The sequence below is a fragment of the Aspergillus brunneoviolaceus genome (genome assembly GCF_003184695.1).
Source record: "Aspergillus brunneoviolaceus CBS 621.78 unplaced genomic scaffold BO95scaffold_82, whole genome shotgun sequence".
NCBI lineage: Eukaryota > Fungi > Ascomycota > Eurotiomycetes > Eurotiales > Aspergillaceae > Aspergillus > Aspergillus brunneoviolaceus.
This window is the reverse complement of record NW_020290812.1, coordinates 68,609-87,570: the sequence shown is the minus strand read 5'-3', so window position 1 is coordinate 87,570 and position 18,962 is coordinate 68,609. Positions and strand designations below refer to the sequence as shown.

Here is an 18,962-nt window from a genome sequence, read left to right as displayed (position 1 = left end):
CATAGAGTGTACTAGCTAGGTACTGTATCGTACTGTAATTCAGGAGCGACACTTTCCCGTACTGTACTGTACTGTACTGTTACAACGGCTTACCAACCCTGACCAATGCTGTCCCCGCGTTGTCGAAATTTGAGGGCACTCTCTGATCTCCCACCCACCCAGTACTGGCAAGTGCAGTGCAGTGCATGCAGGCTGACTGGTATGCCGATAGCGATAATCTTCCTGGTCAGTAGGTCAGAACTCAGTACACAGTATACAGTCCAAGGTCTTTCCTGCTCCCTTTCGCCCCTCCTGCTTTCCTCCTCTCGTGCCAACTCGAATCCAGTCCAGGGAGGAAAAGCCTCATCCACCTCAAAAATGATCAAGGGCAGAACTCAAGGCCGGTCCTACTCCTACAGTCGGCTGGGCCTCCCGCCCGGAGACACTTCTCAAGGGTTCAGCTGGAGAAAATGGTGTCGGTTCCCCTCTCGCTTACCGTTCCTGACCCTGCTGAACCTCACCTTGATCATCGGGAATGCCATTTTCTACGTGAACAGCCGCACTTGGACGGCTGCGATGAAGAACTACTGTCCGGATCTGCCAGAGTGTAAACTCACTCCCCCTTCAGAATAGGGCTGGTGGGAAACAACAGTCCCGTGTGCTCTGCTGACTGCTTGATCTTACCACATAGCGCCGCTGAAGACGGGCATCTACTATGAGCCGAGCGTCATGGACATCTACGCGTACAATCCTTATGGCGGCGATCCACGACCCGAGCTGGAAGAAAGCTGGGATAATCTCATGAGGAGTATGCAGTCCCCCGCATCCTCTGTCTGCCTGCCAGGATGCCGGCCTCCACCCCTTCTCTTCCGCCTTGTCTCCAACTCGATCTTTCACCACCCAACCTCCTCCCTCCGAGTGCTCTACAAACTCTAACCGCGACAGAATCCTTCTTCCGCGCCACGAAAGACGAGATGATTCAATGGGGCGAGTACGGCGACGACTCCATCGCACTGGAGAACGGAGGTTACCTGGCCTATCTCCGGGTGTACGGGGAGCTGCACTGCATGGTCGGTCTCTCTCCTTTTCATTTGTGTTCTGGTTGTCTCTGGTTGTCTCTTTTCGTTCACGTGCGATGGATCTCCATTGGTAACCACATTCTCCATCTCAGGACTGGCTGAAGCGCCAATACAGCCGTGAAGACGTGCGGATTGCCAAGAACATCACTGAGAAGGACCGCGGTGAGTTCCGATTCTCTTTCCCGTCCCCTCGTCATCACCCCGATTTCCTACAAACGGGGGGAGGACATCTGGGTGAGACAAGAAAGACTGACTGTAAAAATCCCCACTCAATCCAGACCACTGCGTCAACGTCCTGCTACAGGGCGTGCGGTGCCGCGCCGACGTGGCGCTCTCGGGCTGGTTCCTCGGCGCAGACAACGAGCATAAGCCGCTCATCAACCGCACGGCAGCCAACCACCTGTGCGTCAACTGGAACAGTGTGGAGAGCTGGCTGGCACCGCGCGCATTGGAGTTCCGCGACGGGGTGCCAGAGAAGTCGGTGACTCCTGAGGGGCATGTTGAGCACCATGCGATGTTACAGCGCAGTCGATATCACTGAGCCTCGATTTTGTGGACATAAGGGGAAGACGGCGAGGGAGAGGGCAAGAGAAGACGTTGGGAGTGGGTTGGATGGCGACGTAGCAAATACAACTTGGCTCGGACTGGTGAAGGAAATAAATGACATTGGATCTAGCTTGTTATTCTTGAGTCTTTTTTTGTTTGTACTGCGCCAAAATTAAATTCTTCAAGTGGAGATTGACTGCCTGGTCTTCATACTCGCTTGGATCTCTGCAGGCATCTTAGGGCGCAATTCCCAACGGCTTTGACCATAACAGTCCAGAAAAATGACATTGGGATTAAAGGCAGTCCAGGGATTACGTCTCCGTCGCTTCTTGCCTGAATACTCACCAGTCAATGCGCCTTCTGTCCCGACATAATCAATCGGGGTCGTTCTTGGACGGAGGCAGCCATACTCCGCTCCCCTAGTCCGCAGTTACGGTTCGAGAAGGCGACCCCATCACGATACCGTATCGTCTAAACCGCTTGACAAGTCACCCGGATCTGTGTGTCTATTCAGCATGCAATCCATCGGATATTAGAAGAGAATCAAGATACCCTTGAATTGCAGGTGAAATAGAAACTCCGAGAGAGTCCTAAGCGTGGGTAGCTGATAACTAGTTAGCCTCTGCGTCAATCACCACATCCCGCAGAATTGGAGCTCAGCAGAGAGAAAGAGGAGTCAGACCCAAAAGTGTTAGCAATCCATTCCTGCAGGGTACTAGACAGGAGGGTGGGGTGGAGTCCCTGCTCACGTCTCGCAGTCGTGGGTAAGGAAGTATGTATGGACATGTGTATGTATTGGAAGCTGGTATATGTGTATTTGTGTCTGTATGTATGGACGTGTGTAAGGATGTATGTATGTATGTTTGTATGTCTGTATGTATGTACGTGTCCACGGTATCAGTGACAGTACAGCAAGTGATAGCAGACTCAATTGATTCACCCCCGCATGCACGCCATGCAGATAGTCCCTATAGTTACGTGAAGATAAGCACCTCACGCAATGAAGCCCTAGATTATCATAACTACAGCCCTCCAAAATCCCATCTCACCCCCTACCGCGGTCGAGACTGAAACTCCACGAATGGGCCGTCCCGCTGGGCCGTCCACCGGTCGAGCATTCTGTATTCTTCCCCTCCTTTGCTCACGCCGTCGCCCTGCCTTTGGACCGATGTCACATCTGCATCTGCATGTGCATCTGCCAGCGTAGCACGAGCACCAGCACCAGCACTAGCACCAGCATCAGTAGCAACACCCATGCCAATCTCCCGAGCACTCGGACCTTCCCCGACCCTCACCTGCCGACACAAGCGGATGCGATACCGTCCAAGCATCCGCACTACCAGCGTCCTCAGCTCTCCATACGCCAGCGACTGTCCCACACATCCGCGCGCCCCAAACCCAAAGGGACAGAATGCCTGGCGCGCCCGCCGCACAGTGGCGAGCGTCACCCCCGGCGCCGACCCCGCCATCCACCGCTCCGGCCAGAACACCTCCGGCCGCGGAAAGTACCGCGGATGGCGATGCAGCGCGTACGCCGCCGTCGCCACCACCGTCCCCGCCGGCACCACAAACCGGCCGCGGCCCAGCGCCATCCCACCTCGCAGCACCTCGCGCGGCAGGGGCCCGGGGATGGGCGGACTGAGGCGCAGGGCTTCGTCAATGCATGCATCCAGGTACGGGCACTGGGCCGGTCTGGGGCCCGGGAAGCGGACCTCTGGCCGGTGGCCGGCATCATCATCATGATCATCATCACCATCATCCTCACCGCGGAGGCGGGGACAGGCCGTCAGGATCTCCTCTTCAAGTCGGTGGTAGGCACCCTCATTGTGTACGAGGTAGTGGGTGAGAGCGGCCAGCGCCGTGGCGACGGTGTCGGCGCCGGCGACGATCAGAGTTCGACATTCCGCCCAGATTTCCGCCGTGGGCGGTGGGGATGATGCACTTGGTTCTGGTTCTTGGTCGTCGGGAAACCGGTGGCTGTGGGTATCGCTATGTCGTCTTCCACTGAGCAGATGAAGAAGCAGGTCGCTGTGCTCCTCGGGTGAGGGACCGGGGGCCCCGACCTTCGCCATCCGCTGACACGCCTTCTCTTGGCAGAACAAAAGATATGCTTGTCGTTTGCGCGTGAGCTCTGGGAACCAGAGCGGAATGATTGGTAACGCACGGAGTAGGGGAAAGGTGCCGACCTAACAAGCGTATCAGTCTGAGTCTTTCCCTGCACAGTGCCTCGAACGGAAGGGTAGCAATTGAGAAGGGGCACAAGAGGGGGGGTAACCACCAGCAGGGCCCAGTAGGAAGTCGCCACAATCAAGTCCACAATGTACCGATTGGCACAGCTAGTGAGCATCTGAAAGGAGCCCTCCCCAAAGACCAGGTCGCCGAGGATGTCGAAGGCCACATGATCCGCCAGCTCCGACATGTTGACCGCAGGCGTCCATCCGCTCTCTGCATCGGCGTTGCGCCCTAGCTGTGTGACGAAAATGTCGATGCATTGGTTGATACGCCGCCCCATCGACTTCAATGCCCTCTCCGTCATGGCGGGGGCAAGCACACGTCTACGACGAGGAATTAGCGCGCCATCCCAGCTGCGAAGACCTGCTCGCCGTGGTTAGACGCACCTCTTCCGTGCATGCAGTGATCTGTCAATGCTCGTAAATGTGCTCCAGGCGCCCTTCTGGGCTACAAAGGCGTGGTAGAACGACGACTTCTGCACGTTTGCCCTGGTCCCGTAGATTTCCTGCAGCCCGAGGTCGCTGGCGACGGACAGGTAGTTGGGTCCGAGGCGTACATAATCCCCATACCGTGCATGACTCCGAGCCTGCATCAAGTGTCGGTCGCCGCGCCAGGCGTAGTAGAGCGCGTGGAGGCCAGACACTTTTGCCGGCCATGGGCCGGGAAACTGGGCAAGGGGGTGAAGATAGAGCCGGTAGATAACGATGCCGGTGAGATAAATGACAGTCGCTAGACATAACGTCATCAGCCAGTGGGACATTGCGATGAAGTACGGGAGAGGTGTTTGAAGGTCCATTATATGTGGTCATCAAGGAATCGGCTGGTGAAGGATAGAGTCTTTGTAGTCGCGGAGGTCGAGGGAGCATATAAATATATGTAGATTTGCCGGAACGCTAATGTAAACCGGAAATTCGACACGAATAGTCAGATCTAGCAGTCAGGGTTTAAGACTCGGGCGCTATCGTCATCTAGAGCCAAGGCCATGCTGCTGGCCTTCTTCTTCTAGCTTCCGACTACTTCCTCGTCCCCTGTCTCTTCCTACTTTTCACCCACTAGCGACGTCATGATATATCCCAACTCGAACAGTGCCATCTAATGCATGGCAGAGACATCATTGATGCCCTAATAGTTAACGCTGGCCCGAATAAAGATGGACATGTTCCCTCATCTGTCGCCGGCCACAAATTGTCGGGGAACTGATAACCGCCCAAGCTGAGCACGTTTGAGAGCGTCCGATGGCTACCTAGCCATTGTATCACAGCCCCGCCGCGGCGGTATGGACTGTCAAGTAGTGCAATAGCTGTCTCTTTGGGATCACGTCTAGCCAAGTCCGCATCAACCTTCTTTATTCTCATTGTACCTCACATCTTAATACACTCAAAAGTCATAAACAGATGGCAAAACTCCCAACGCCACTCATTCCGGCATGTCTGACCACAAAAGGACCCAACATCGCTCAAGCCGTCTTCCAGATGATATGCAAATAATCCCCCCCGCGACCCGCATTGATGTCCCCTGTCATATGGCTATACCCGAGCGCCTGGACGGTAGACAGCTCGACCTTCTCCGCCCACCGCAGCAGCTTGACGTCAACGATGGGGGCGCCCGTGCCCTGCAGGGTGTGGATGTAGCGGTAGGCCCCGCCCGCCCCCTTGGCCAGATCGTGGTAGTCCTTATTCTCGTCCTCCTGGACCAGGATCTGGATGTCGGTGAGGGCGAACTCGGGCTTGGAGGTGTGGCCGACGACGATGTAGACAAACCTGGTTGCAGGTGAATACTTTGAGGTGGGGAATGGGGTGGGATGGATGAGATGGTTTTGTTCGTTCGAAGATATGAGGCTAGGGAGCGCTTACTTGCCACCGAACCCGGCGTTGATGTCGGGGTTGTTTCCGTCGATGATCTGGATGCAGGTCGGTGGGATATCGCGGTCGTCGCGGTCGTCGACCTGGATGTTTGGGTTAGTTGGGTGGGCTGGAAGGGGAGGCGGGGGTAATAGAATGGAGGACGACGTACGGTGAGGCTGTTCACGAAGCGAGACATGTTTACGTGGTGGGGTGCTTTTATTGAGGGGATCTTCGAAGATATACAGCTGAAGCGGATAGGCGTTGTCAGAGATGTTGTGCCAACGGTGATGCTTCAACTCTGTGTCCAGGCGACCGGAAGGTTGTTTATATAGCTGGAAGCTTTGCCCGCGTCTCGTGTATTCGGACCCCATTCACAGCACATCATCGGCGTCGCCGATGCCAATCCTCGTACCTCGTGATTCGGGTATGTCAGTCAAGCTCAGATACATTGTGGAAGGTGTTGAGACTGTTGATATACATAGTACGAAGTGACGATGGGGTGGTGTGGTGGTGATGGTGGATTTCCCCAGCTTTTGGGCTCCCCCGGTGGCTTTCGTATTGCTTCTTGGCGCATACAGCTGAACTGCCAGAGCCTCATTGCATGAGGATAGTGACCCCAAGTAAAGCGATGCCACGCTCGCGTCTTACGAGAGGAACGGGATGTATCTGACAAGCCTCGTAGTGCTCATGAGGATTGAATGGCATGGATGACGTCTGCCCAAAAAGAGCAATGAGGTGTGTGAGGCATATGATAACTGAACAGGAACCTGGGTGTGAGAGGTCATTTCAGTGCTTCTACGGAAACAGTCCATCAAAAATAGCGGATTATGGGCAATGTGTTGGACATCAGACTTGCAGACACGCTTCCTCTGCACTCTTCCTTTCTGCAGGCCAGGACGGTGATGGTTCAACCTGATATGTAAATATGCGTGTGCGCGATAGGCCCGATCTTCAACCATCGGATACATCACGAGCCAATCAATTCCGTGTTGAGATTTCCCAACATTGAGCTTTTTGCCAGCTAGATTACAATCACTGACTCTTTATCCAAGCTTGAATCCCGGCGTTTGCCACATCGGTAAAAACATCGGGAAGACCGAGCAGGTCGCATCCATTGGTCTGGGAGATGATGCCAGCGAGTTGACCACCGCAAGTAAGCGGCCCCCCACGATCTCCGGGACAGGTTCCTTTCCCAGCCTCGCCGCCAGCACAGATCATACGGTCGGTGATCCGGCCGCCATATGCCTGATCGCAGATGTCTCGGTCCACGATCGGGAGGGTGACCGATTGCAATTGTCTCTCCAAGCCCCCCCACCCCGAAGCAACGCATTCCGTCTCAACCGCGGGCTCCTGGCCAGACGGAACCAGATCAATCAACGCGACCGTCGGACCCGGAGTGATGGAGGTGGGAGTGTAAGCACGGCGACGTCGTAATCGTAGGTGGTGGGGTTGAACTGAGAGTGTCGAGCAATCCTCGATACCGTGAATGCAGATCCTCCCGACAATGTCTGGCTGGAGCCCGTCCTCACTGAAAAGCTCGAGGGAGATGCCTCGGCCCCATAGACGCACTGGGCAGACGTGAGAACACGATTGCTGGCGATGAGCACACCACCGCAGGTGGGAGAGCCGGATCGCAGGATGCTGACGAGGTAGGGAAGGTCGTTGATCGTCGCAGGTGAGCCACCTGAGACGTCTGTAGCGCACAGCACGCCCTGGATAAAAGGAACAAGGGACAGAAGGACAGTAGCTCTCATATTGATTGGCTTTGGCGAAAGCAGATGCTGTGCCACAGAAGGAAAGAAGGTGACGACTAGGGCTCCTTTTCTGGTCGGGCAGCAAGATCATTCTTGACGGGGGTTATTTATGCTTGAATCTCTTACCCCTGGAATTCTCGGTTTGAGAGTTCCAAGTCTACTACGGAGTACAAGGTTCGAGTATTGATTGTTCGTGGAGATAGTCCCCCGCCGATCATGCAAGGTTCAAGGATCGGCAAGCATGCCTGCCAGACATGCCTAGCAGACGGCTCGCATTTCGGAATCCGTGCTTCGGAAGTTGAGATGCACGATGGATGTGACACAGAGCTATTCTGGAAACAAATTGCGACTAGCATGCTCGGAATACGTGTATCATGTTTAATTGTAAGGGTAACCTGGACTAGACTCAATGTTGGCACCGAATGAGAGTTGCTGGAGATATGGAAAATGTGTAGGCGTGAACTATCTTTATACATACCATAAGCAGTATTCTATGTGATGACAGACGAGCGTACAGGTATACCCAGTATAAACACGCATCAGGAGCAGCAACTATAACATGAAATGCAGGAAAGTATTCGGGCCAGAACGCCTGATCTATCAAGATTCAGCATATTCCGTTTCACTTCAGCTGAGATAGGAGTTTTATCAGCACTACCAATCGCCCTCACAATAGAACAGCCATCGCCTCGCCATGGACCCTCCAACATTGCGTAGATCATCAATTTTGTCATGTCAAGCCATAAGTGGTATTAATCATTGACACTCATGTCCTCACACCTCTGCCAAGAAGCCTCTCACTTGCCTCGAGCATGCAACGCATTCCACTCCATGGTATTCAACAGAAATTGATTCGCACCCACATCCCCAGCCGCCGGCCCAGCCATATCGAGGCAGCCCCACGGTTCCAGCCCAGTCGCGCCGTGCCCGCCAGGGCCGTACGCCATCTCTGGCGCCGCAAAGTCCATCTCGAGATCCTCGGCACTGACCCCCACGACCCCATCCGAGTGCACCGCAGCAGCCGCATCCAGCCCAAAACTGGTCGTCATCTGCATCACCTTGTTCCGAATATCCACGACCATCCGTGGTGGCACCGGCGGCGGCGTCTCGAGCTGGGCTGCCACAGCCACCTTCTCCCGCGCCTCCCACGCCTGTAGCACAATCCGCGAGAAGACGATAAAGAACGGCCGATCATCCTGGCTGGCCTTCATCATCCGCACCGCGTAGTTGTCGCTCATGACGGCCCACGCGTGGTCGGCATGGGCCTCGACCGGCCGCTTCTTCAGATCCTGCAGCAGGTGGATGTACGCCGGGAACGGGAAGTGGAAGTGCACCAGCCACCGATAGGGCTGCGTGAGTGGCGAGGTCATGAGCTTCGTGTCGCATTCGAGCATGCGCAGCGCGTGCGCGAGGCCCGTGTTGCGCTGGGCGTCGGTCGGTGGCTCGGGGGTGCTGGAGCATTGGGAGTAGTGCTGCAGGAGCCGGCTCTTGGCCAGGGACCCCCGCATCGTCCAGAGGGTCATGAAGTGCAGGGCGTTCTCGGGATTGCAGAAAGCCAGGTATTTCTCCTCCATGGTCTTTTCCAGCGAGACCAGTCGCTCGGCTTCGTCGGTGGGACGCGGGGTGATCGTGTTGAGGGAGGGGTTGGTGAAGTTGAGGTGGAAGGCGCTGTGGCGCACGAAGTCGGCGAGATCGCTGCGAACCGCGGCGAACAGCATCTCCGTGGGCCGGTTGTTGGGAGCGGGGGCCGTTTTCATCTCCGGCTGCAGCTCGAAGTCGTTCACGTTGAGCGGCACCTTGCAGTCCCAGGTCGGCGCCAGCGATGCCGTCTTATAGTCGGACATCTCGCAGACGCGGTTGTCGAAGATGATGAGCGACCACCACAGCCGACGGCGCATCTCCGCCTCCAGCGCGGAGCATTTGCCGTACATCGACTCGTTATGGATGCCCATGCGCTGGGCGATTCGGATCGCGACGCTCAGCAGCGAAGACAGGGATGCGGGATCGGTGTCAGGGCGAATGGAAACCTGTACCACGTTAATCCAGCATATTCACACGGCCCCAGCCAGCCAGGCTTACGAGATACAGATACAGGGCGGTCAGACACTCGCGGTCGCTGGAGCGTAGAATCCCGCAATCGCGAAGCGCCTGCTGGCACGCAAACTGATAGCCGGTCAAAAGTTCCTTTTTCGCGGCTCCAAAAAGTACACTGCATTGTTCGCCCGAGAGACTCGAAAGAGAGACGCAGTAGATACTGAACATCAGCGCTTCTAAGGTGGGGCTGATGTTGGCGATATCACTGGCAGCATCAATGATCCGTGTCTGCAGGGTGGGGGTGTGAGTGACTTTGAGCAGCGGATTCACTTGGTCTAGGTAGACCTGCCACAGCCGGAAGATATGCACTTGGCTTGGATGCGAAGCGGAAAGATCCACGGTGCCTACCGGCGCACCAAAGAGGAGGTGGTCGTTGTTTTGGCCCTGGAAGGTGTGGTTCCACGCCTTCTGGATAACGGCGGGCCGCACATCGTCCGCATCGTGCAGGAAACCGGTGTCATTCTCGTCGTCCTCATCCTCGTTGCCATCGTCGTCTCCAGGGCTTACAGGCTGGTCCGGTGGTCAGTGAGTTCCAAGCCTTGTCGACGTAGAAATCCCTCTTACCTTTTGGCTCATCGCATGCCAGAGGTTTCTCGCAGACATTTAGTCATCCCCTGATAATCAAATGCAGGACAGGAATTCATACAGTGACTTGGTCTTGACGGTGGGCTTCTCTCTCTCACCCAGAGTGCCCTCTGAGTCGCCCCCCTCTGGCAGGTCATCGCGGCCATCGTCACTGGGAGACCGATGGTCAGCGGTTGGGGTGTGGAGGGGATCGAACTTGATGTTGTGCTGTCGGAGTAGACCCTCATAGAGTCGCAGGCGGGCCAACAACTCTTTCTCCGGAAATCTGCGCCGTCGCTGACGAACGGCTTGCTCGCATTGCACGTTGGCTCGGGCACAGTTGGTGCAGGGGAATGTGCGGTCACATTTGATCTTGCGTTGCTGACAGAGTACGCACGCCAGCACGCGTCGGGGCTGCTGGGGCTTGACGGCGGTGGCTGTCTGATCGGATACAGAGATCGGCGTTTCCATGACAGAAAACGAGAACTGTCCCTATACCCGATTGCCCGAAGCCCGACGATGGTTGAGTTGGGTGAAGAAGGAAAGAATGGAAGGGCTGGTAAGTAAGCATAGGGAGAGGAGAGGGAGATCGTCGGGTTTTATAAGAGCCGAGGAACCCCCGCCACATGCCAAGCCTCGCACTTTCTAATCTCCGATGGCCCCAGCCCTCCATTGATTATTATAAGTCAGATGATACTATATGAGGTCTTTATCTTTAGACACTGAATCCAGATGTATGGACTGATTTTTATGCCCAGTGTACCTGTTCTACGAGCAGTCATAATGCTTGGATGCGCAATTAGTACTATTATATATATTTCCAAATCACAAGCTATTTTTACGTATTGAGTGTCGTGAAGAGAATCCAAGCTTCGAGAGATGTATCCTAAGAGAGTTGTATCGTAGATGAATGGGAGAGTCGTTTCTAATTGGTTCTAAGTGTGAATGCAAAGCTGCCTCGATCCCTCATCGGATCAATTGAGAGACCCAGATACAAAGAGACGAAGGCCTGTGGTAGGCATTACATCTTACTTTCTTCAACCTGAAGATACGTGGGGAGTAATAAGATAACCATTGAATGAAGTGTCTTGCTACGGCGCAACAGCACCAGGAGACACTGCCACCTCGGCGCAGTACCTGGCTAATCCCAATCGCCATCCAAGAGGTCCGCCACCTTCTTCCCCGCCAGGATATCCGCATGGATCTCTTCAATCGTCCACATCTTGAACTCATGGCCGGGGGGGAAGTTCGTGTTCTGAAAGTCCACCCCAAGCACCAGATGCGCGTACGCCTGGCCGTACTTCTCGTAAACATACGCCTCGGGATCATGCTGGAACAGCCACTTGGGGAACCGGACCTTGACCTTCTCGGGGTCTTTCTTGAGAACCTCATTCATATCGGCGGCCCCCAGGTTCTCGGAATTGACAAACGACATCTTCTGCACGCAGCTCACCCGCTGGTAGCGCAGGAGGTTGTAGATGCGCGCCCCCAGCGGCGCACCGCCCGGCGCACCCCCGGCGCACGCGAGCTGCAAGCACGCCGCCAGCGTGACGGCGTCCTCGATGGCCAGGGTGCCCCCGCTAATCGACGCGGGCACGGTGGTATGCGCGGCGTCGCCGACCTGCACCACGCGCCCGGCCTTGGACGTCCACTCGCGCCGGAGATTCCGCCACAGGAGCGGCCAGTGCACCGTGGCCCGCGGGGGCGTGTGGCGGATCAGGCCCTCGATGGCCGGATCCCACTCCGGGATGCGGTGCAGGACGTCCAGCACCTCCTGCGGGTCGACGTCGGGATCCCAGGACTCGATGGGCTCGTTTCCGCCGGGCTGCAGGAACTTGTCGCGCGGGGTCAGCCCGTAGGCCACAAAGTCCGGCGAGATGAACAGCCCCAGGTGCATGCCGGGCCCGATCCAGAACTCGTGGTGGGATTCCCCGCGCGCCACCACCTCGCCCCAGCGGGCCTGGAAGGCGGGATCTCGCAGGGCCAGCGCCGTTGGCAGCGCCGCGCGGTACACCGACATGCCACTGGAGCGCGTGGGCGCGTGCTCGCCGGCGATCAGAAGATCGGAGCGCGTCTTGAAGGCATCCGCGGCGACGACCAGGTGCGCCACCCGCACGCTGCCGTCCGCTGTGACCACGCCCCCGACCCCGGCGGCTTCGTCTTCGAAGTACCGTTCCACTCGCCGGCCGTAGTCGACTTGCAGGCCGATGCGCGCGACCTGGCGGAGCAGCATGCGGTAGAACTGGCGGCGGATTTGGTGGGGGGCCACGTAGGGCAGGCCCTGGCGCTGGGCGAGGTGCTCGGGGCTGTTATAGCCCAGCGTGGTGGGGCCCAGGATCAGCTCGCCGTTGTGCCGGCGGTAATACATCACGCTGTCCGAGCGGTCTTGGTCGAGCTCGCGGCAGATTTCGGGCCAGTGGCGCAGCGTGCAGATGGCGGAGGGACCGATGACGATGATGTCTCCTGGAGATCGCGCGGGTCAGTATGTTGACTCTGGGATGGACCGCACCGTGTTTTGTGGACGATGGCGTGAAGACATACCAGTATAGACAGGCCCTTGGCTTCGCTCCAAGATCCCGACCACATTGTGTCCCTTCCTCCAGCATTCAAGCGCCGTGATCAGTCCCGCAGGCCCAGCCCCGACAATCAGCACGTTGAGGTGCGTGGCGGGGGATCGTGGAGGCAGCTCGCCTGGGTTGGACGACCATTTTGCGGGGTCGAACTCATCCTTGTCCCCATGGGTGAGATACTCGTTTGACACCATTCTCGAAGTGTGCCGCGCAGGGTGCTTGCTAACAGATGATGCCGTGGGTAAGGAGAGTGCAAATCATATATCAAAGGCTCATGCATCGTATCAGGACTTTTATCGGAAGCTGATCTTTTCATTCTCGGATCTCCCGCGTAATCGACCTTTTCACCCTGACTCGCTCGAACCCGGTTCTCGGAACAGGTTGTGGATTCGCGAACTCGGGCGATTGGTATCTCGCGGGAATACACAACATCCCGGTGAGTCACGGAAAAGAGATGTGGCTATTTTATACCCCGATGGGTCGGAAGAACCTGGTTCTAATATGATATTGAATGGAGGATAATATACTGAGTGGGAATATTCCAATAATAGACTTTAGACACGGGTTCTTGCGAATGCAAGTATCTTAACGAGCAAGTCATATCTATACTCTGTAACTCAACTCTAACCGAGCTTCATATCGAACTGTCCGTTCGCGACAAGCGTCCTGCTGCATAGAGGTAATGGCTCGTGACTACCATGCTTGCACACCAAAGCCTCCTTCCGAACGTAGCCGGGTCACCGAAATCCTTGTGTGTCAGTGGAGTTTGAGGGGTAAGACGTTCCTGCGAAGCACCACGTCTGGTCGGACAGCCTCAGACGCGAATCCTACGTACAAGCGCAGCAGAGAATGATGATGCAGCCCTACTATCTACATTGCTCGACTACCATTCTCATGCATAGTAAAGGGTGATATTACTCTGATGAAGATTTCAAGTTTTCATATTTGCGCTGCGTTTCTGCTTAAGTACAGCAAGGCTATCAACCCCCAACACCATTGCGCCACCGCAGACCTCCCCTCCTCGTTGACCTGTGACAAACTTCCGAAACCCCGGAGTTGGCAACATATCGATCGGGACATAGACTTCTTCGTCCCACCTACCAGCCAGGCTTAGCCCGAGCACCGTCAGCCTGAAGCTCAAGACCAGAGCGATACACATACGGCGCTGCCAGAAAGTGCAAGACAGTCGCACAGCTCCTGCAGGCAACACCTCCTAGACCCCAGCAACCACATCCAGAAGAAGCACCATGTCGAAATTCGAGGCTTTCCCGCGTCCCACCCAGACCTACCACTCGCAGACCTACGACCGCATCTCGAAGCACCACCACTTCACCGGCACCGGCAAGACCATCCTGGTCACCGGCGGCTCCACCGGCGTAGGCTACAGCATCTGCCAGGCGTTCGCGGAGGCGGAGGTGGCGCGCATCGCCATCATCTCACGCTCGCCGGGGCCGCAAGCCGCGGCGAAGGCGGCGCTGGAGGCCGCACACCCGGCGGTGCAGATCGTCACATACGCGGCCTCGATCACCGACCACGCGCGCATGGCCGCCATCCTCGCCGAGCTGGGGCGGGTCGACGTGCTGGTGCTGTGCGCCGCCGTCGTCCACCGCCAGGTGCCCGCCACCGCGATCACGGCCGCCGAGATGCAGGCCGCCTTCGACGTCAACGTGCTCGCTCCCTTCCACCTCGTCCAGGCGTACCTGGCCGCCACCACCACCACCACCACCACCGCGGCCACGAAGACCGTCATACACGTCTCGTCCGCCGCGGCGCAGACCCGCAGCCCGTTCCGCGCCGGCTACGGCCCCAGCAAGGCGGCCGCCACGCAGCTCATGCAGCATTTCGCCGCCGAGCGCGCCGGCCCCGCGCTCCGCGTCTTCTCCTTCCACCCGGGCGCCTTCTATACCCCGTCTGTCGCGGAACATTATGCCCCGGATTCCACGGGGTGGGAGGATATCAATCTGCCGGCGCATTTCGCGAGGTGGCTGGCGGGCCCCGAAAGTGGGTTCCTGAACGGCCGGTATCTGTGGGCGCATTGGGATGTGGATGAGTTGATTGCCCTCAGGGACCGGGTGGAGCGGGACAGTAGCTTTTTGACCATTGGGCTAGTGCTGTAGATAGCTTTGGGTCGTACATCTGCACGGCTGCTTTGCAACTAGTTCTGGGTTATACGTTCTATCCATTATCCGGTGCAATGCATGTTCACATCCAACACATTCTCTCTACCCGCGTCGCTAACCCCTCTAAATACATATCTCTTGGTTGCACACTTGCACATCCTCACATCTCCTTCCGGGGCACGTATTTGCAGAACAGGCCCACGGGCAGACTCGGCCCCGGCGCGTTGAGGTCCGTCTTGCGGTCGAAGTGGGTGCTGGGCTGGCCCTTCTCGTCACACCCGGTCCACTCGTACAGCGCCAGAGCATAGGCCAGGATGATGTTCAGCTGGATCTTGGCCCACCGCATGCCCAAGCAGGGGTGGCGCCCTTGACCCCATCCGACGACTAGACCTTTCGTCAGCGTGCGTGGCTTGCAAAAGAAAGCCGAGGAATCAACTTACAGCCGTAGGCCTCCCGCTTGAACTCCTCGCGCCCCTCGCGGAAGCGCTCGGGGTCGTACCGGTACGGGTCCGGGTATAGGTCGGGGTTGAAGTGGACTTCGGTGGAGTTGTACGCGGCGAAGGTGCCGGCGGGGACGACCTCGGCGGTGCCGGGGATGGGGACGGCGTGGGGCGCCATGTTGAGGCGAATCATGGGGAAGGCGACCCACATGCGGATGGCCTCCTTGAAGCAGAGGTCGATGGAGGGGAAGAAGGACTCCCAGGCGTCGAGCGGGATGGCGTCGAGCTGGTCGACCAGGGGCGCGTGGCGACGGTTGTTCGGCGCGTGCGCCGCGGCGACGGTCTTGATCTCGCGGTAGATGCGCGCCTGCCAGTCCGGATGGTGGGCCAGGATGTTCAGCATCGCGCCGCTGAGGTAGCCGGCGTTGGCGGAGGCGATGAACAGCGTCGAGATGAAGAAGGCCACCATCCACTCCGGCGGGTCGCCGCGGTCGAGCATGTACTGCACCACGTCGTCGTGGCGCGGGGAATCCTTCTTCTTGTGCAGCCGGCGCTGCACGATCGGCGTCACGATCCGGCTCAGGCTGTAGCGGCCCCAGCGGCGCTTCAGCTTGGCTAGCGAGGGTAGGTAGGGCAGCGCCACGGCGTGGATGCTGCTCGTGTGCATCAGCAGCGAGAGCACGCTCTGGGTCCTCGCGAGCACCGCCGGATCGTCCGCGATCTCGTCGCTGCACACTACGCGACAGGCCTGCTGCACCACCAGGTGATAGCAGGCGTCCGTCGGGTTCATGACGCCGGAGGCGTGGTGGCGTAGCGCCTCGAATGCCCCGCGCGCGTCCCTCGTCACGCCGGGCAGACGCTTCCCCAGCTGCTCGGACTTCTGTAAGTCCACCAAGCGGCGCTGGAAGTAGCTGCGGCCGTTCTGGAAGTTGCCGTGGAAGATGGCGTGCAGCGGAGGCACGAAGTCCGGGCCGTGGCCGACCAGAGTCGCGCCGCGCACGAAGTCGAAGTTAGGGTTGTCGAGGAACACTTTGCGGGCCGCGGGCCCCGACATCCCCACCACATGGTACTTGCCCAGCCAGAAGCTGAAGTGCCCGGTCGGGCTCTTGGCCACGCAGTCTTGCCAGAATGCCCTATGCGTTGCGTTGCTTAGACACGCATGAATGTGGAGGAAGCGAGATAGGCATACTTACCATTTTTGCGTGAAGAAACTCCATGACCCCACCAGTGGCACGGTGTTGGGCGTGAATTTGGGGGATTTCCTGTCGACACGAGGGGTGTACGAGAGAAAGACAATGTAGGCGAGAACGGTCGTCACGGTCGCTACCAACCCTGAGATGGCTGCCTTCATGGGCAGCTCGAAATTGTTGAACTTGTCGGTGTAGGTTGCATCCATCTTGAGTGAATTGTTCGGGGCACAAGGGAGGGGCACAAGTTTGGGTTGTTGGCACAACCCTAATAACTTATGTACTGTACTCTCACCTACAAGATCGCCAACGCGCAACTGGTCCAACTAGGCAAGCGAGACTGGTCATCATCGACTGATCGGGATCCGGGTGTTTACTTACGTGCGCATTGACGATTCCTAGGATTCCTAGTATGCAGTTGGACCCCTGTTGCTGCATAGCTAGTAGGCCTAGACTGGGAGTATGACCGGGCTCCGGGATGCTTCGAATCCCCGACGACAATAGCCCGACGCCTTTCTGAATTAAAACCAATAGGGTTGGCGATCTGCACGCGCGCTACTGCACGATACCTCACTGCCAGATGACATCAAATCATTCAAAGAAGAAATAAAAGCATGTGCATTCTGTTATTTATGCGACCGGTCACCGTTCATCGATCCCGATCCAGCAAAACACCATGCCCTCCTATCTCATCACCGGCGCAAGTCGAGGACTGGGCTACACCTGGCTGAAGCACCTCTCCTCCAACCCGCAAAACACCGTAGTCGGACTCGTTCGCGATAAATCCTCAACGCATACCCATTTATTAGCAGATCGACTGACCAATGCGCACCTCGTCTGCGCCGACATCACCGACCCCAAAGCCCTGCAGACAGCGGCCGAGCAGGTCGGCGCCATCACCGGCGGGGGCCTGGATGTGCTGATCAACAACGCCGCCATCCTGACCCCGACCAGCGCCTTCACACCGATCACGGACCTGGCGCCCGAGGTCCTGGAGCGCGACATCTTACAGTCATGCCGCACGAACGTGGTCGGGGTGGCGCACACCGTCAACGCATTCCTGCCGCTGATTCGAAGGGGGAGAGCCAAGAAAGTGATCACCATCTCGTCCCTGCTGGCCGACCCGGACCTCGTCCGACACTTCGCGTTGGACAACGCGACGCCCTACGCGATCTCCAAGGCGGCGGCCAACCTCCTCATGGCCAAGTATCATGCCTCGCTCGGCGCGACGGACGGGATCCTGTTCATGGCCATCAGTCCCGGCGCCGTGTCCAAGCCCGACACAGCTCCGTCTGAGGGCGAGGCGGAGGGACGACGGCGGATGGTCGCCAAGCTGCAGGCGTACGCGCCGCATTTCTCAAGCCCGATGACGATGGAGGACAGTGTGCGCTGGCAATTGGAGGTCATCGAGAACGCGACCGTGGAAACCCATGGAGGAGCGTTTGTCAGCCACTTGGGGAATAAACAATGGTTGTGAGGGATTGGCCACTGGAGGGTCACTGCATCTTTGGCCTAGAGAGCCATGCGTCGTCCCCTCAGCGCAGCGGGGCTTGAAGGCGGAAATCAGTATCCCTGGCAGTGGCCGGTGACCCAGCACGCATTTGGCGAGTAGCACCGAGTGCAGGACATAGAGAAAGGTCATCGAGTACACAATCGAGAGATGCCCTGTAGGTACACACTACATAGCAACCACTGGGAGTCGAGCCCGGCCCCTATCCCCAAGCGTGCTCCAATAGACGAACCGATCACCAGGGGAGCGATTTGTATTCCACTAATATTATAATAACAGCTACACAATCTGCAAATTCGGTGTCTCTGCACATACAAAAACTTTCATCGAGAACGTACTTAGATCCAATCTATCTCGAAAGAAAGATAAACGCGCCCAGAAACACAGTCATCATGGCCAGGCCCGATGCCGACACGATCCCCGACGCTCCCCGCTGCGCATCACTTGGAAACTCCAATCCCTCTCGCACGGTACCATCATTGATCCATTCCTCGATCCACCCAATCGTCATTCTACGCTGCCAGTCAGAAAAACTCGCTCTCATCTCAGGGGCTGGAGATAAAAACCTACTGGCTGCGCCGCGTATCCGCAAAGTGCTCATGATCCCCAAAAAGATGCTCCTTGTAGTACGGATCCTCCTTCATCTTCTTGTAGTGGTCCACGCTCTCGAACACCACCTGACTGAAGCAATCATAGTCGGCGATATTGGCCATCTGGCGATCATAGATCCGGTTCATCAAGAGGCGCGTCTGCGTCGGATTGTGGATCTGCATAGCCCCAGTGTCAGTTCGCTCGTGCGGGCACTTAATCCGAGAAGACGATGCGCACCACCGTCCACCGTTTGACTCCGTATTTGACCATGAGGTCTTTTGTCAAGGGCGCCGAGACCTGGATCATATGTCGCCGGTAGGCCTCCTCGCTCATGCCGGGCTTGCGATAGCCCAGGATGGTCAGGCAGAGATACCGGCTGGGCGGGAGGCCCTCTGTCTCTGTTGGTGTTGTCGCAGTCATCGTAGCCATTTCTGGTGGTGTGTGTCACGTAG

At 57.3% G+C, this 18,962-nt stretch overlaps 10 protein-coding genes across 10 annotated transcripts; 3 read left to right on the top strand and 7 right to left on the bottom strand.

The window, feature by feature from the left end:
* Nucleotides 1-357: 357 nt before the first annotated feature.
* Nucleotides 358-1,599, top strand: BO95DRAFT_468006 (uncharacterized protein; the record flags this gene model as incomplete). Its single annotated transcript, XM_025589329.1, has 5 exons — nucleotides 358-586; nucleotides 671-787; nucleotides 925-1,049; nucleotides 1,151-1,220; nucleotides 1,337-1,599. 5 exons carry the CDS (start codon nucleotides 358-360, stop codon nucleotides 1,597-1,599), a joined length of 804 nt encoding a protein of 267 aa, XP_025437784.1.
* Nucleotides 1,600-2,656: 1,057 nt separating this feature from the next.
* BO95DRAFT_373635 (cytochrome P450) lies at nucleotides 2,657-4,581 on the bottom strand (the record flags this gene model as incomplete). Its single annotated transcript, XM_025583061.1, has 5 exons — nucleotides 2,657-2,739; nucleotides 2,857-3,318; nucleotides 3,370-3,790; nucleotides 3,883-4,159; nucleotides 4,223-4,581. 5 exons carry the CDS (start codon nucleotides 4,579-4,581, stop codon nucleotides 2,657-2,659), a joined length of 1,602 nt encoding a protein of 533 aa, XP_025437783.1.
* Nucleotides 4,582-5,292: 711 nt separating this feature from the next.
* Nucleotides 5,293-5,876, bottom strand: BO95DRAFT_435944 (uncharacterized protein; the record flags this gene model as incomplete). Its single annotated transcript, XM_025585204.1, has 3 exons — nucleotides 5,293-5,596; nucleotides 5,690-5,781; nucleotides 5,850-5,876. The coding sequence occupies 3 exons, from the start codon at nucleotides 5,874-5,876 to the stop codon at nucleotides 5,293-5,295; spliced, it is 423 nt and encodes a 140-aa protein (XP_025437782.1).
* An 836-nt stretch (nucleotides 5,877-6,712) lies between these two features.
* BO95DRAFT_468003 (serine protease) lies at nucleotides 6,713-7,434 on the bottom strand (the record flags this gene model as incomplete). The annotated part of the gene is made up of 2 exons (XM_025589328.1): nucleotides 6,713-7,030; nucleotides 7,102-7,434. The coding sequence occupies 2 exons, from the start codon at nucleotides 7,432-7,434 to the stop codon at nucleotides 6,713-6,715; spliced, it is 651 nt and encodes a 216-aa protein (XP_025437781.1).
* Nucleotides 7,435-8,081: 647 nt separating this feature from the next.
* BO95DRAFT_398733 (uncharacterized protein) lies at nucleotides 8,082-10,638 on the bottom strand. The gene is made up of 4 exons (XM_025583807.1): nucleotides 10,175-10,638; nucleotides 10,093-10,120; nucleotides 9,514-10,038; nucleotides 8,082-9,461 (listed from the first exon to the last, which is right to left on the bottom strand). The coding sequence occupies exons 1-4, from the start codon at nucleotides 10,561-10,563 to the stop codon at nucleotides 8,232-8,234; spliced, it is 2,172 nt and encodes a 723-aa protein (XP_025437780.1). The 5' UTR covers nucleotides 10,564-10,638; the 3' UTR covers nucleotides 8,082-8,231.
* A 595-nt stretch (nucleotides 10,639-11,233) lies between these two features.
* Nucleotides 11,234-12,856, bottom strand: BO95DRAFT_373550 (FAD/NAD(P)-binding domain-containing protein; the record flags this gene model as incomplete). The annotated part of the gene is made up of 2 exons (XM_025583056.1): nucleotides 11,234-12,555; nucleotides 12,634-12,856. 2 exons carry the CDS (start codon nucleotides 12,854-12,856, stop codon nucleotides 11,234-11,236), a joined length of 1,545 nt encoding a protein of 514 aa, XP_025437779.1.
* Nucleotides 12,857-13,909: 1,053 nt separating this feature from the next.
* Nucleotides 13,910-14,779, top strand: BO95DRAFT_373578 (SDR family NAD(P)-dependent oxidoreductase; the record flags this gene model as incomplete). Its single annotated transcript, XM_025583059.1, has 2 exons — nucleotides 13,910-14,682; nucleotides 14,728-14,779. The coding sequence occupies 2 exons, from the start codon at nucleotides 13,910-13,912 to the stop codon at nucleotides 14,777-14,779; spliced, it is 825 nt and encodes a 274-aa protein (XP_025437778.1).
* A 163-nt stretch (nucleotides 14,780-14,942) lies between these two features.
* Nucleotides 14,943-16,618, bottom strand: BO95DRAFT_507113 (cytochrome P450; the record flags this gene model as incomplete). The annotated part of the gene is made up of 3 exons (XM_025591231.1): nucleotides 14,943-15,166; nucleotides 15,223-16,355; nucleotides 16,416-16,618. The coding sequence occupies 3 exons, from the start codon at nucleotides 16,616-16,618 to the stop codon at nucleotides 14,943-14,945; spliced, it is 1,560 nt and encodes a 519-aa protein (XP_025437777.1).
* A 467-nt stretch (nucleotides 16,619-17,085) lies between these two features.
* BO95DRAFT_507111 (NAD(P)-binding protein) lies at nucleotides 17,086-17,886 on the top strand (the record flags this gene model as incomplete). The annotated part of the gene is made up of 1 exon (XM_025591230.1): nucleotides 17,086-17,886. One exon carries the CDS (start codon nucleotides 17,086-17,088, stop codon nucleotides 17,884-17,886), a length of 801 nt encoding a protein of 266 aa, XP_025437776.1.
* A 382-nt stretch (nucleotides 17,887-18,268) lies between these two features.
* Nucleotides 18,269-18,930, bottom strand: BO95DRAFT_373660 (EthD domain-containing protein; the record flags this gene model as incomplete). The annotated part of the gene is made up of 3 exons (XM_025583064.1): nucleotides 18,269-18,431; nucleotides 18,490-18,686; nucleotides 18,748-18,930. The coding sequence occupies 3 exons, from the start codon at nucleotides 18,928-18,930 to the stop codon at nucleotides 18,269-18,271; spliced, it is 543 nt and encodes a 180-aa protein (XP_025437775.1).
* Between the last annotated feature and the right edge of the window lie 32 nt (nucleotides 18,931-18,962).